Genomic DNA, 14,172 nt, shown 5'->3' with positions numbered 1-14,172 from the left:
ATGTTCATTTGCAGCATGTTAAAATTTTCAATCTTCAAATTGTTTTTTTAAATACTAAAAAAAATAGGTGCCTCAGAGTTCAGTGAAGTAATTTTTTGTTAATTTTTCTTAGTGTAAGAGGTAGTATTTAGGCTACTTTACAAGACAACTGAAATGGCCTTACAAGATGACTTTAAACCTCTCACTGTGTGTCCCACCCTTTCGAAGCCCCCGCATGCTGCACACTCCTGCAATCTGGCCAACCCCGAAACAGAGGATAGCAGTGAGAATGGGCATCACAAAGCTGAAGAGGAGTCCTTCATGTCACCCCTTTTTTAGGATAGAGACAAACACAAGACAGAGTTTAAAGCTGCTGCTAAATGGTTTAAGGAGTAAACCATAGAACTGATTTCAAATATATATACCAAATATGTATTAAACATCCATAAGCAAATATATAGTACTTTTGTTATAATTTACAGTCTCAACATATGAAATCAAATTGCATTTCTTACATGTTTAAAAAATAGCAGGACTAGGCTTCTTTGAAGTCACCCAATTTCCTTAATACTTGAACTGTGAATCCTCCACATGTTTTGCCACCAGGTTTCCAGAAGTCCTATTGTGTTCTTACTGATCTCCTCTGACCTAATATTCAGATAGCATTTTCATTACAGGATGCATGCAAGTTACTGCTTTATATTTATTTATTCATTTATGTTGGTTATCAACCCTAAATGGGTCCTACTTTCTGTTTCCCAAATGAAAATGCTAGAGTTCATGCTCCCCCTAAGACATAATGCTGCCAGCTATGAAACTGACAAGTGGGTCCATGTTGGTTTTGTAGGTGGTAAAATGTCACCTAGCAGTCTTATTTAGTATCATTTTATATCAGAACTCAACACGATTTGATAGTTAAGAACAGAAAACTGGATCTACAACTTATTAACCTCTGTCCCTCAGTTTCTTCATTTGTAAAATGAAAATGACAATAGCTCACCGACCTCAGAACTGTTATAAAGATTCAATGAATTAATTTCTGTAAAAGCTCAAATCATGCCTGGAACATAGTAAACACTGAGTATTTATCAAAGTAATAAGGTTATTTAGTTAATATTTGAGCCAAATACCTTAGGCTCATTGTAAGAGCTGAGAGAGTATTTTCATAAGGAAAAAAAGCATCTGTATGAGAAACTACAACTGCCAAAGTCTCATGCACTCACTTCTTGTTGACAATGTTGAACACTGTTTTCCTACCCTCTCCTATATGTAAGTAGAGGTTATACAATCCACTTTTGACCAGGAATACCCTGAGAACTCTGTTGAGGAAAATCCAGAAGTTTCCCTTCCTGAAAAAAGGAACTGAACACTTGTGACGCTCACCACCCAATGGAGCTTGTCCTGTGAGGATGAGATGCTGGGAGTTGTTCCACCCATTTGTTGACCATTAAAATCAGCTATAATGAGGGAGGCAGAATGATTCTGACCTCACTGTTCTGACACTGGAAGGTTCTAAATTAAATTGCAAGTCTTCAGATTTCTCATCCACTAGGGTAAGTAAATGTCATTTCATTTATTTCACCTTCAGGCTTTCAGTTAACTTGCAATTAGAAGTAGCCTCATCCACAGGTCATTTGCACCCCTTTATATATGTAAATATTCACTCTCTACAGCCCTATCCATTACCAAAGTCTCCAGAGATTTTGGAGAATGCTATTTTAGCATGACCAAGAAGCTGTCCCTTCTCTTGTTTCCAAAGTCTAGGATTATCACTAAACACCTTCTTCCACCCATTTCTGGTGCCAGTTCCCCAAAATGCCCAGTCATTTATCTTTTGCATTTCCCTATTTTTGCTTCAAGACCACTGGCAAGTATCTGTCTACTGACTGTTTGCTTATAACAATATATTCATCTATCTGCATTTTCTTTCCTCCATACTTACAATTACACAAACAAAATCAATTCTTAAGAACCTCTTTTCAGGTCCCTCGCTGGTAGCATAACAGGTTAAACTGCAAGCTAGCAGCAGCAGCTTCAATGCTATCCCATGCCCTGGAGGTGACTCACATAGCACCGGGCAGACCTCTCCTGTCTAGCCTGCTGCTCCCCTAAGCAGTATACTGTCAGCCGGTCTGTTCTGCTACCCACTCTGTGGTGATCCTCTCACCACCCCTGCACCTCTGGCCTGTACCCCAGGTTTGTAATACATATATAAAAATCTTTAAAAAACCTCTTTTCAAAATGATAATACTAATGTATAACAGTTCATTAAACATACTTGTTTGAGCAGAAATAACAAGCTTTTATCATTTTTAATCCTATCAGAAAAACAAAAGACTATAAAATTACTTTGGTCACTTGTGCTAGACTATTCCTCTTCACCTCTCCTGGTGATGCAGGGGTTAAAGACTAGCATTACTCAAGGGAGGTGACCCCTATAACACAGCAGATCTCTTCTGTCTCACCTAAAGCTCATCCTCTCCTCCTCCCCTGACTCCCCCACACCTCTGGTCTACACCCCAGTTTTTGGATGCATAAATAAAATAAAAATGAGCCTTAATAAAAAAGAGGCTTGCACACATCCTCCTGATGTAGTCAGTATGTAATTCACAGGATAGTGGTGGATTTTCAAGGTTGTTGTAGCTAAATTTGGCATCTAGTTAGCATATTCCCAAACTTATTCTACTGGTAAAATATATGGACGTTGGAAAACAGAAATTTCTCTGTAAGACTATTCTGCTTTAAAAATAAGCAGAGTGGCCCCTCCCTGGTGGCACAGTGGGTTAAACCACAGCTAAAGCCACTAAGAAGCGAAAGCCACTTCAGCATGAGTTTGATCCCCGCCCCAAGGTGACCCACATGGTGTGACAGATCTCTCCTGACCTGCCACTGCTCCCCTCAGCAGTGTACTTTGTAAGTCAGCCTGTTCTGCTCCCGACTCTGTCTCTGGTGAAGCCTCTCACCGCCCCGTGCACCTCTGGCCTGTACCCCAGTTCTGTATGCATAAATAAATAAATCTTTTAAAAAAAAAATAAGCAGAGTACTGGGATTCTTTAGTTTTGTTTCTGTCCAGAAAACTTTTAGAAACAAACAATAACAAAACAAACCTAGGAAAAAGGTAATATATTCATCTCTCTCATTATATAAACGTGGAGTACATGTTACTAGATAATGGCACAACTAGGTGTTGTGTGCTAAAGCTTCTTTTTCCTGAAAAGCAAGAATGAATGAGAAAACTTTAAAACTTACCCACTGCTGTTACACTGCTTTGACGAAAAAACTGAGGGACCTTCCTAGCCACTTGTTAAGCATCCTGTCAGTTTTTATCGTGTAACAACTAAATAATAAAGAATTGACATGAGCACAACGACATAATTCCCAGTCCTAGAAACTACACAAGCAGTGGACATAAAGAGCACTTCCCCACATTCCCTAGAAGCTGACTGTAATTCTCTTCCAACAGGAGGTGCATATTCACATCAAGGTGTGTCTGGATTGTGATGTTAGTCTAGGACATTCAGTCTGATGTTTAAACCTAAGTAGTCTCAAAGTTTAGTTATTTTTAAGACTAGAGAACAGAACAGGTAACGTAAGTATTTGATCCCACTTTTGGTGTAAGAGTAAACTAAATAAATAGTGAATAAATAGTATTTCTACAGGCTTCTAACATGAGTAAACAAGTAAAGATGAAGCAGTTCTTGCAGATATAATCAGCACTATCAAACAGAAGTAAGCAAACTATAGTCCACTTCCTGTTTTAAAAGTTGATTAGAACACAGGCATGCTCACTCATTTGGTATTTGTTTATGGCTATCTTAGCATGTATCTTCACATTATAAAAGCAGAGAGGAGTAGCTGGTTGTTAAGAGACCACATGGCTATAAAACTGAAAATATTTGGCTCTCTACCCTTGCTCAAAAGTATAAAGAGAACATTTTATGTTTGATCTTGTGGTAGGGAGTAGATCAGTAAAAGTAAAGTGAAAAAAGTAGATTTAGCTTGAATCACCAGGTTGAATAAAATAGTGTGGCTCCCCAAAGTCCCAATTAAAGAGAAGATGGGATTAATAAAAATGATCTCATGATTGCCAGACTACTAAAAGTGATACTGAATTAAATACAGAAATTCATGGCACTCTATATCTATTTATTTTTTTTTTTAAAGATTTATTTATTTATTTGTACAGAACTGGGGAAAAGGCCAGAGATGCAGAGGATTCACCAGAGACAGAGCGGGGAGCAGAACAGGCAGATCGATGAAGTACACTGCTGAGGGGAGCAGCGGGCGGGTCAGGAGAGGTCTGCCACACCATGTGGTCGCCTCCGGGGCAGGCGGGAATCGAACTCATGAGGAAGTGGCTTTAGATTCTCAGTGCCGTGCTTTAACCTGCTGCGCCACCAGGGAGGGCCTCTATATCTATTTAATTTGAACTAATTCTGAGGGACTTCTCTGTATTTTTTCTGCAGTAAATTAATGCTTATTCTGATCTCATTCATACGGGGGGGGGGGGGAGGGGAGACAGCTGTCACTTCTGAAGCACGACCATAAACTGTACTTCAAGGTATCTGCTCTCTACTCCTGAGTTTCAATTTACAAGGAAAAAAAAAAAAAGAGTCCCGTTAGGAGAGTGGGATGCTTAAAAGCAGAAAAAATAGTGTGCTGTCCAAAGTAGACACTAATAATCAGCCCTGACTTAGGACCACTCTTTCTTTGATCTGAGCTAAAAGAGACCTTTATGATCCGAAATCTCAACCAAGCCCTTGCTTAATATAGCCTTTTTTAAAAATCTAAAAATATTTTTAAAGTAGTTGGCATATTAATAATCAGCAGGAGTAAGGAATTATATGAGCTGTAGTTGAGACACCCACAGTTTCCTGCAGCTAAAATTCCATCAAGAACCCTCTTTTTTGACCACATACCCCATTCATCTAACTTCAGAACTCTTCCACTATACGACATAAAACTGTCAGTCACCAGCAAAATCTCCTAAAGGTCCTTAATATCTTTTCAAACATTACATTCACCTTTCTGTCTTTAATAAACCTTGTTTCCCAATGTCTAAAAGAAAACTATCTTAGCAGATAGACCTGTTAGTGAAAGAAATGTTAATTTGAGTCAAAGTCACTGAAATTTTGGAGTGATCTGCTATATGCAGCATGAATAGCAACAGCTGATTATCACAGACAGTGGTACTAGTAGAGTGGTGCCATCTCCAGCCCTAACATATGGGGCACTGGCTTTGAGACTAGGTAACAAAAGATAGGGAAATACTTAAAGGAGCTTGAAAAATGAAGATACACTATGTGATGGTAAGCAGTCCCCAGCAACAATCCAGAAGATAGAAAACACAGAAAATGAAGTTCTATCAGTGATGTCCTAGTTTTTACTCATATACATAAGAGTAGGAGAAATAAATGTTGATTGATACAGGCTCTTGAAACCTGGGGGTTATTTACTATACAACATTACTGTAGCAATAGTAGAATTTCAAGGCCAGTCACTCCCTCATCTAAGAGACACTCATCTATCACATATATTGTTTGCAATACTTATCTTACGGGTCTCCCGGTTTACATTTTTCCCCTGCCATAATCTCTTCTGAACAGAGGAGCTATAATAATTCTCTAAGTCTAAAGTCAGATTATGTACTTTTTTGCTAAATCTCTCCAGTATATCTCTAGGTTACACAGAGTAAAAGTCCTGAAACAATCCCCTACCTTGATTCCCTGCTAGCTCATTCTACTCTAGTCATACTGTCATCTTGTTGGACCCTATAAACATTAAAGATGGGGGTACTGGCCCTCCCTGGTGGCACAGCAGTTAGAGCACAGCACTAAAAAGCTAACGCCATTTCATCATGAGTTTTATCCCCACCCTGGAGGTGACCACATGGCATGGCAGACCTCTCCTGGCCTGCCTGCTGCTCCCCTCAGCAGTGTACTTTGTCTGTTTGCCTGTTCTGATCCCCATTCTGTCTCTGGTGAACCCTCTCACCACCCCTGTACCTCTGGCCTATACCCTAGTTCTGTATGCATAATAAATAAATCATTAAAAAAAAAAAAAGATGGGGATACTGCAGTCTTTGTGCTTGCCATTCTACCACTGAGAATGCTCCTGGCACCACATATCCAGCTATCCATAATTTCTTCAGATCTTTGCTCCAGAGATATCTTTGTGACCTTCACCCACCCACTCACCCCAGACAACCTGACTCAAATGCTTAGAGATTACTAAAATAAATGCTTGTTTTAATTATAGCACTTATCATAAAGGCCACTAATATATAGTCACTGGCTCTGGAAGAGAACGAAAGCTCTACAAGATCAGGGATTTTTGTCATTTTCCTTTACAGCTGTCTCTGTAGTACCTACAATGGTTTCTGGATACACAGTAGACAATAAATATTTGTTGAGTCTGTGAATTCATTTTTAGGATAAGAAAAAGTCTATTTTATAATTTACATTTCTAAGGTATAAGATAATAAACCAGGCATTTAGATTGGAAAGGATGCGTTGCAAGGCAGCCAAAGATGCATTAGTTTTAATAAAATATTTTCTTACTTTGATAGTCTTTCTTCCTATCTTTTACAGCAAAGGTAATAAAAATAATTATATAAATACAATTATTTTGAATTCTGATCCTCATAATTTCTATGTGGATTGAAGCTCTTTTTTCAAAATTGGAGAGTTTTAAAAAAATATTTCTGATATACTATTAATATAGTATATTATATTAATATTTTCACCACCATAGAAGACTTTTATCTCCATGCAGTATATCTGTATGATATATGAACTTCCTGAAAAGTGAATAAACCATTTAACTATAATTCTTGTAACAAGAAACAATTCATTCAATCAGAATTAATGTCAATTTTTAGAGTAACAGTATATGAAGTTTCACTTTCCTCTTCCACAATCTTTCGTTTTTTTTGTTGGTATTTTTCCAGACTAAAAAAAAAAGTGGTTTTTAATTAATTACTACTCAAATGCTCAAATAGTACCACAATAACCACTTATAAGCCAATTTAGAATGGAAAGGAGAAAAACAAAAAAGGAGCTGACAATACTTGTAGTACAATGAAAGAACTCTGAATGGAACTCACCTACCATGCAGATAACATGTCAGTCATGACAATAAGTAAAAATTAAATTAAAACAAGTACTTCCTATTGTCATTAAATATACTAAAACCAATCTAGTCACCAGATCTATATAGGTATATAGCATGAAGCTTCAGCTAACCAAAATTAAATTTTATTTTAAATCAGTATATTTTATAATAAGGTTACTCCATAATTATTTTGCTAAGAGACCCTCTTTACCCCTGCCAACAAAACTAGTGGGGGAAAAGAAAAATACCTACTCTTCATTTAAAATGTTAAGTTGTCACAGTCTACCAAGCCTTTGAAGATTACTTTGATACCTCCTTTTTCCCCAAGGAACTCATTACTTGTATTTCAGTGAAGAGTGTACTGATAGACACTAGCTCCCTTGTTAAAGATGTCCTTTTTTTTTTGGGGGGGGGGGGAGATCAGAAAACTAATCCTACCATTTTTGAATTCAGTTAACATATTTTTTTTGCTTACTGATTTTTAAAAAAGCCATTATATTTATTTCAAGTAAAAGGTTTCAATTGTTTTGTAACTCAAAGATTGACTTGTATATTTTTTACTTACCTAGTCCTAAAAGATCGACAGTGGGCTCTGAAGCTTTTTTAGGGCTGGTACTTTTTTTAGGCTCCAAGTGTTGTTGATCTTCTTTTTTCTGCAGCTTTAAAGTAAATAATCAGATTTAACTTTTCTTAAATAAATTGATCAACTCTTTTAAACTCAATTACGTATACTTGTGACAAGGCTAGTATAATGAAGCATCCTATAATAAAGCCTAGAGTATTTATTAATATATGAAAAACAAGTAAATAATCACTGAACTTGCAATGACAAACCTTACATATACATGTTAAATCTTATGTAACTGTTCCTAGCCTTTTAATTACATGTTAAGTCTTATGTAACTGTTCTTAGTCTTTTAAATTCTTTATGTAAAACTGTGCTTGTTAAGAACCGCATTTCATATTACTTGCTAACTTCTTCAATGTGACCCTGTGAGCAGACATTGAGCAGGGCTTGGCATTTTTTTTTGCAAATCCCTTCATCCGCTTGATGATACTTGAGACACCACTGCCCCAAGAAAAACCTACTGAAATGTTACTTGATGAACTTCCCTGAATCTACACTTAGTAGTTACATTGTAAATACAATATTCTTTTAATTATTAGGAACTGATTGGTTATACATTATAAGCTATCTTTTTCCTCATTTGTACAAAGATGTAGTATACAAAAGGACTACACCTACTGATTCCCAACTTGAAAATCTACCTTTGTTAAATAAAGAAATTGAAATATTCATTATCAAACCATCCCCACAAGGTCACTTCTATTACAACCCAAAGAATTCATAACTCAGTTGTTATAAAAGTTCATTTTTTGGTTAAATAGTTATGTAGTTTCTAAGAATATAGATCTGTCCTTATGTTCTAGTCACTACTGTGACTGAGTTTCATATATTTTTTTAACCAATTAAGTTTACTATCACAGAGTTCAATTCTTTAACAACCTCTTCAAATACAGAATTACCAATCTGTAACGATATGTAATTTTCAGAAGTTTAACGTACTCCATCTCATTGTTTTTTTTAATGCTCAATATCAACATAGGTAAGACATGCCTTGCTTTAGGCAAAATAATTTCAAAGAAAGAACAGCTATAGTAACAAAGCAAGCAACTTATTTCAACTATTAGAACTTCCTTTTCTTCTCCCTTTTGTAAGTGGATGATTAGTGGTACTATAAACTATGTAGAAGAATCTAAGAATTAAGTGCATATAAGCACACAAACTTCAAATACTTTGGGGCAGTATTCCAGCAGCTTCCTAGGGCAGGTCAGCATTAATCACACATCTGCCAATATTACTCTGGATAATAAGACAAAAATGTCCACACTTATTAGGCACTAAAAATAATCTTTTATTTAAAACCTGAAAGCTTTAATGCTGAAAATAGTTTATCTGACTAAACACATTCATTTTGCAAATTAAGGCCTAGGTATTATATGCTAAATAGATATTGAGTAATTAAAACTTGTTTTCTATCTTACTGGTATAATATTTATTTCATCTTCTTCCATGAAAATAATCATGGAACAGAAACCAAACTTGTGAGGTATTCCTTCCTATTCACATTGTAAGAACCCTTTTCAGGGTTCTTTCTGAAAATATTTTTCTGAAAATTTAAATTCAAGTTGACTATGAGTTCTTTTCCCAACATATCACAACTGCCTTTTAAAATATTTCTAAACATGAAATTACCCATACATTGTTTGAAGAGGGGAAACAAATCTGTTGTACTTTGCAGAGGATAAGATAAACCTAAGATATAGAAAATATCACTAGTATATAAAGAACACAGTACTTTCAAGTTAAATTTTTTAAAACCTAAGACTGAAAATGTTATTATGTTGACAGGATTTTTGAGTATGGACATAGTAAAGTACATTAAGTCAGGACCTTAACTATTATAGTTACCTTCAATTCTATCACCCTTTTGATATTTCACATTCAGTTTGGACATATTTTGTTTAGTTGAACTGGGGTGTAGGCCAGAGGTGTGGAGGATAAGAGTATTCACCAGAGACAGAGTGGGGAGCAAAGTAGTAGAATAGCTCCAATTTACCATTAAAAATATCAACCTGAGGGCCCTCCCTGGTGGCGCAGCGGGTTAAAGCACCACACTAAGAAGCTAAAAGCCACTTCTGCATGAGTTCAATCCCCGCCTGCCCGGGAGGTGACCACATGGCGTGGCAGACCTCTTCCGACCCGACCCGCCCGCTGCTCCCCTCAGCAGTGTACTTTGTCGATCTGCCTGTTCTGCTCCCCACTCTGTCTCTGGTGAATCCTCTCACCCCCTGCATCTCTGGCCTGTACACCAGTTCTGTACAAATAAATAAATCTTAAAAAAAAAAAATCAACCTGAGAAAAAGGAAAAACATGTACAAGGCTACTACAGGGGTTCCAGGAAAAAGATAATGGTGATGATCGAGGATATTAACATTGAGGACAGAGAGAGGTGTTCTTGCTAAGATTTACTAACTGAAAAGATATCCTAAGGTGTTGAGGTAAAAGAGGAACTAGGTCAACTCAGATTTTTGCTTCAAGCAACTTGGCTGCCTGATGTGATTTCTTCAGAGTGGCAAGGCAACAGAAGAATCATGAATTCTGTCTTGGCCATGCTCAGTCTAAGACATTTGTTATATGGTGATGGCTAGAAGCCCACTGAATACACATATCTAGAATTCTTAGGTGAAGTTAAAATTAGACATGTAGATCTGTAAACCGTATAATTGAAGCTATGAAACTGTTTAGGACATTTAGACAGCAATTACAAAATAAATATGAATTCCTATGGAATTTGGGATATAGTGGAGGAATTGGAGCCAGTAATACTTAGAGAAACAGGCAATGTACTAAGAAAAAAAAAAAAAAAAAAGAATAGGGCTCATGGAAATCAAGACAAAGTGCTTTAAAAACATGGAACCATATGGAAAATTAATGAGAAGAACAGAAAAATGCCCTGGTTTTGGTACCATGGAGGTAACTGATGATTTGAGGCATAAATACATTGAGGAAAAAACTCTGAAGAGTGTAAACACTGACCAAACAATGACCCTTTCGAAAAGGGCAGTAGCTAGACATTATGAGAATTGGAGAAAATAAGGGAAAATGGAAAATTAAGAAAAAAACTTGAAGCAGAGGAGTGGATTAATAAAGTATGAAATGTTGGGTAAAATATCAAGAGCCCAGCTGGAAGAGCCAGTCTCTGGAAGAGAAGGACCTTTTCATCAAGAGGAAAGGGAGGACAAAAATACAGATCGACTGTTTTGGTGGTAAGAAAATTAGAGACTTAGTGTAATATTGCTACCTTTTTTTTCCAGTCAAACAATGAAGCAAAAACATTACTAAGAGGTTTTTGTAGAATGTCTAAAGAGGGAAGAGAAGCACTGAACAACTCATTGGAAAATTAAAAAGAACACATTAGTAAAGAGTAAAGTAATAGAACTACATCAAGCAACTCTGACTGGCCATTGGAGATTAGCAATTATGAGATGAAAGTGAGATTAGTGAACAGAAGTTTTGTTCAACTGAGGTCATGAAATAGGACAATAACTGCCAGATGGTACCACTGAAGGAGAGCATGATAGTCACAAGGAAATGAGTTCAATGAAACTGGGATTTATTGTTAGTTAAGCCATTTAAGTCATTCTATTCTATCATATCTTTAGCAATTTTCTCTTTTAAATATTAACTGGCCACTATCAAATACTCACTCAACAGTGGCATTGTATGTTATTAAAAGCACTTTTCCATCAACATGGCCTAATTGAAATCTTTTAATATTAGGATGACTCGCCTGTAGTAAATAGATAGTGAAAATTTTCCAGTAAGAACTTCTTATAAACAATTAGTGTGCATGTCAAAACATCAGAAAAGAGTAATGATATGAAATGCCATGAAGAAAGCAACTAAAATTAAACCAGTTGAACCAGAAAACAACATAACATACATACATCTGGAAATGCAATTTTCCTTCTTTCAAGGAATACTTGAGGAATTATGATGGACCAAGAAGAAGGAATTACCCAAGAGGGAATGAAACCTTATACTCCTGGTTGTAAATTCTAATTAACTTTTATGGAAGAAAAGAGCAAAAGGAAAGGTTGAAAAGAAATTACTGTTGGGAGACAAAATGTTTTCTCCCCTATTCTCATCTTTCTCCCAGACTGTAAGTCTGAAGTATTCATTGTTGCAATGATGTAATTTCTGGGATTAGTTTCAAAATAATATTGGGAGAGAGAATAAAGAAAGGTAAAACTGGGGAGAGCCAGAAGGAGACCTGAGGAAGCCACATGGAGCAGCAAGCATGTGAGGAAGAAACCGTGCTTGTTTCCTAACCCTGGACTGGTTAAGGCAGATGTGGGTGAGAGACCTGTAGGGAGGTGACTATGGCAGTGTTTATAGTGATTTTGATTTTGCTCTTTTGCTCTCAGATTTGTCTGGCCATTTCTGACCCTTTTCCATGGGTCCTGGCCAGGGGATGCTTTCAGGCTTGCTTTGGGCCAATCCCTTTTGGGTTGACTTTTGCCCACGAGGGGATGGGTAACTTCAGGTGTTTGATTTAGAAGTTATATTCTTTGTGTTCTATATTGTATATTCACTGTATTGAAGTCACTTTTCATTAAAAAAAAAAAAAGGTAAAACAAACAAAATTGGATAAGAGCACATAACTATTGAAGCTGAATTATGGGTATGTAGACATTTTCCATTTTCACTTGATTTTAGCCGAAAGGCTGAAAAAGAGATCATTTTCTGTTTTCATGTTAATAAAACTGGACTAAATTACATTTACAAATACAATACACTTAAAAATTTATTACAAAATTTATGATCTTGTAATAAAGGAACATTTATATAAATATTGTAAATCTTACAATGACAACTTTTCAAGAAAAAAAATTTATGATATAATTACAAACACTTCTGTTTCAGAGCAAGTTCTCAGTATTTTGGGGGACTTGAAATGGGTAAAGATAATCCTTTACTTATTTACAACTTTATTGGCTTCTACTTGGTTTTTAGGGAATTAAAAGCAGCTGGCAGTGCCAAGTAAATATTAAATTCATTTTCTGAGCATTTCCGTAGAATCAACAAACCTGTTATAGGTCAAAAGAAGAGCAGAAACCAACTAGATCTCTCTCCAAGTTTTCAATCAATTCTAAAGCAAGGACTGCTTCCCCTCCTAGCAGTGTGTTCTAGGAATTTAAAGATAAACTTTACAATGCTATAGAAATAAAGTTTTAAAGTATAGTAAGAAAAAACACTAGGCATTGGACTATTTATTATCTGCTCAGCAGAATCGTTAAGCGCAGGATTAGTGCTTAAGAAGTAGAAAAATGGTAGGCTATACTCTGGCATTTCCTTGCCATCTGAGATCTTTTAGAGATCAAAATAACAATGGAAAGATTCTTAGGTAATTTGAGAACTACTTCTGGGAATGAGGTCATGTCAACAGAACTGTCCTCTTGGTTAGGGAAGAAATGGAATTGAGAGGATTTGTCATCTTCAATGCAGTGTCCATAAATCATCGCATTTATTAAAATTCCTTGAAAAATATTTAAATATAGATTCATTGTTAACAGCAAGATCAAATATTTACCAATGCTATTAAATTTTATAGTCTAACAGTTAAAATAGCTTTCACGAGATAAAATACAGAGTTAGCACTGTCAATTTTAGGCTTTTGGGTAATATTAATGTAATGGTAATTACTAAATATCACAAGAACCTTTATTGGTAAAGAACTGTATGTATTTGAAATGTATTCCCATATGAAGGTACGGTTTTTGGTTTCATTACTGTATCCTTAGTGTTATCTATACAACAAATGCTTAATTTCATTTGTTGAATGAAAAAAATGGATATACAACAGTTCTTATGGCCATTTATTAAGAAGCAAAGTAAAATGCATTTTCATATAAAAGTCTTTCAACCATTTTTCTGAGAAGCAGATGCTAGCTGAACTACTTTTATAGCTAGTACTCTACATCAAGCCTCAATGATCTCTTGCTTGGACTCATAACATCTCCATACATTCACATATTACACTCTAGATATCATAACGCATTGCTCAAACCAAAATACTGCCCTACTCAAAATAAGATGCACTGTTTATCATGAAATTTAAAGTTCTCTCAATATCACTTTCTTATAGATCCATTATTGTACCACACTGTAGTTAAATTGTATTCTACATTATTGTTAAAATGCACCTCGTAATTTTAATCATTTTTTCATGCTATTCCCTCCACATTTTGCCCTCCCATCATCCTGACTAAAAATCTTTCAAAGTTCATATCTAATGTAACTACCTCCACAGGATTCCTAGTAATTGATGCATTCAATTCAAATATTTCCTCCCAGAAAATTTTCAGTGTATCTTTTAATGCATACACTCATACACACATACCCATCTACTTGGCTGCAATCTACTTCAACACAACTAAGCTATCAGCCCAAGTACCTTTTAAAGATAACTTTTATCGGCCTCACACTTAAAGCAACCAGAATATCACAGTGGC

General features: G+C 35.9%; 1 protein-coding gene across 2 annotated transcripts in view; it reads right to left on the bottom strand.

Moving 5' to 3' along the window:
- SMAP1 (small ArfGAP 1) overlaps window positions 1-14,172 on the bottom strand; it is a 118,278-nt gene that overhangs the window by 15,988 nt on the left and 88,118 nt on the right. For both annotated transcript variants that reach the window (XM_004673611.2, XM_012722372.1), the window contains one exon: window positions 7,658-7,751. In XM_004673611.2, coding sequence (XP_004673668.1) covers window positions 7,658-7,751 — 94 coding nt within the window. The remainder of the gene's footprint in view (window positions 1-7,657; window positions 7,752-14,172) is intronic.

This window comes from Condylura cristata, unplaced genomic scaffold (assembly GCF_000260355.1).
Source record: "Condylura cristata isolate star-nosed mole 26May11 unplaced genomic scaffold, ConCri1.0 scaffold00001, whole genome shotgun sequence".
Classification (NCBI taxonomy): domain Eukaryota; kingdom Metazoa; phylum Chordata; class Mammalia; order Eulipotyphla; family Talpidae; genus Condylura; species Condylura cristata.
This window is presented reverse-complemented; position numbering and strand designations above follow the sequence as displayed.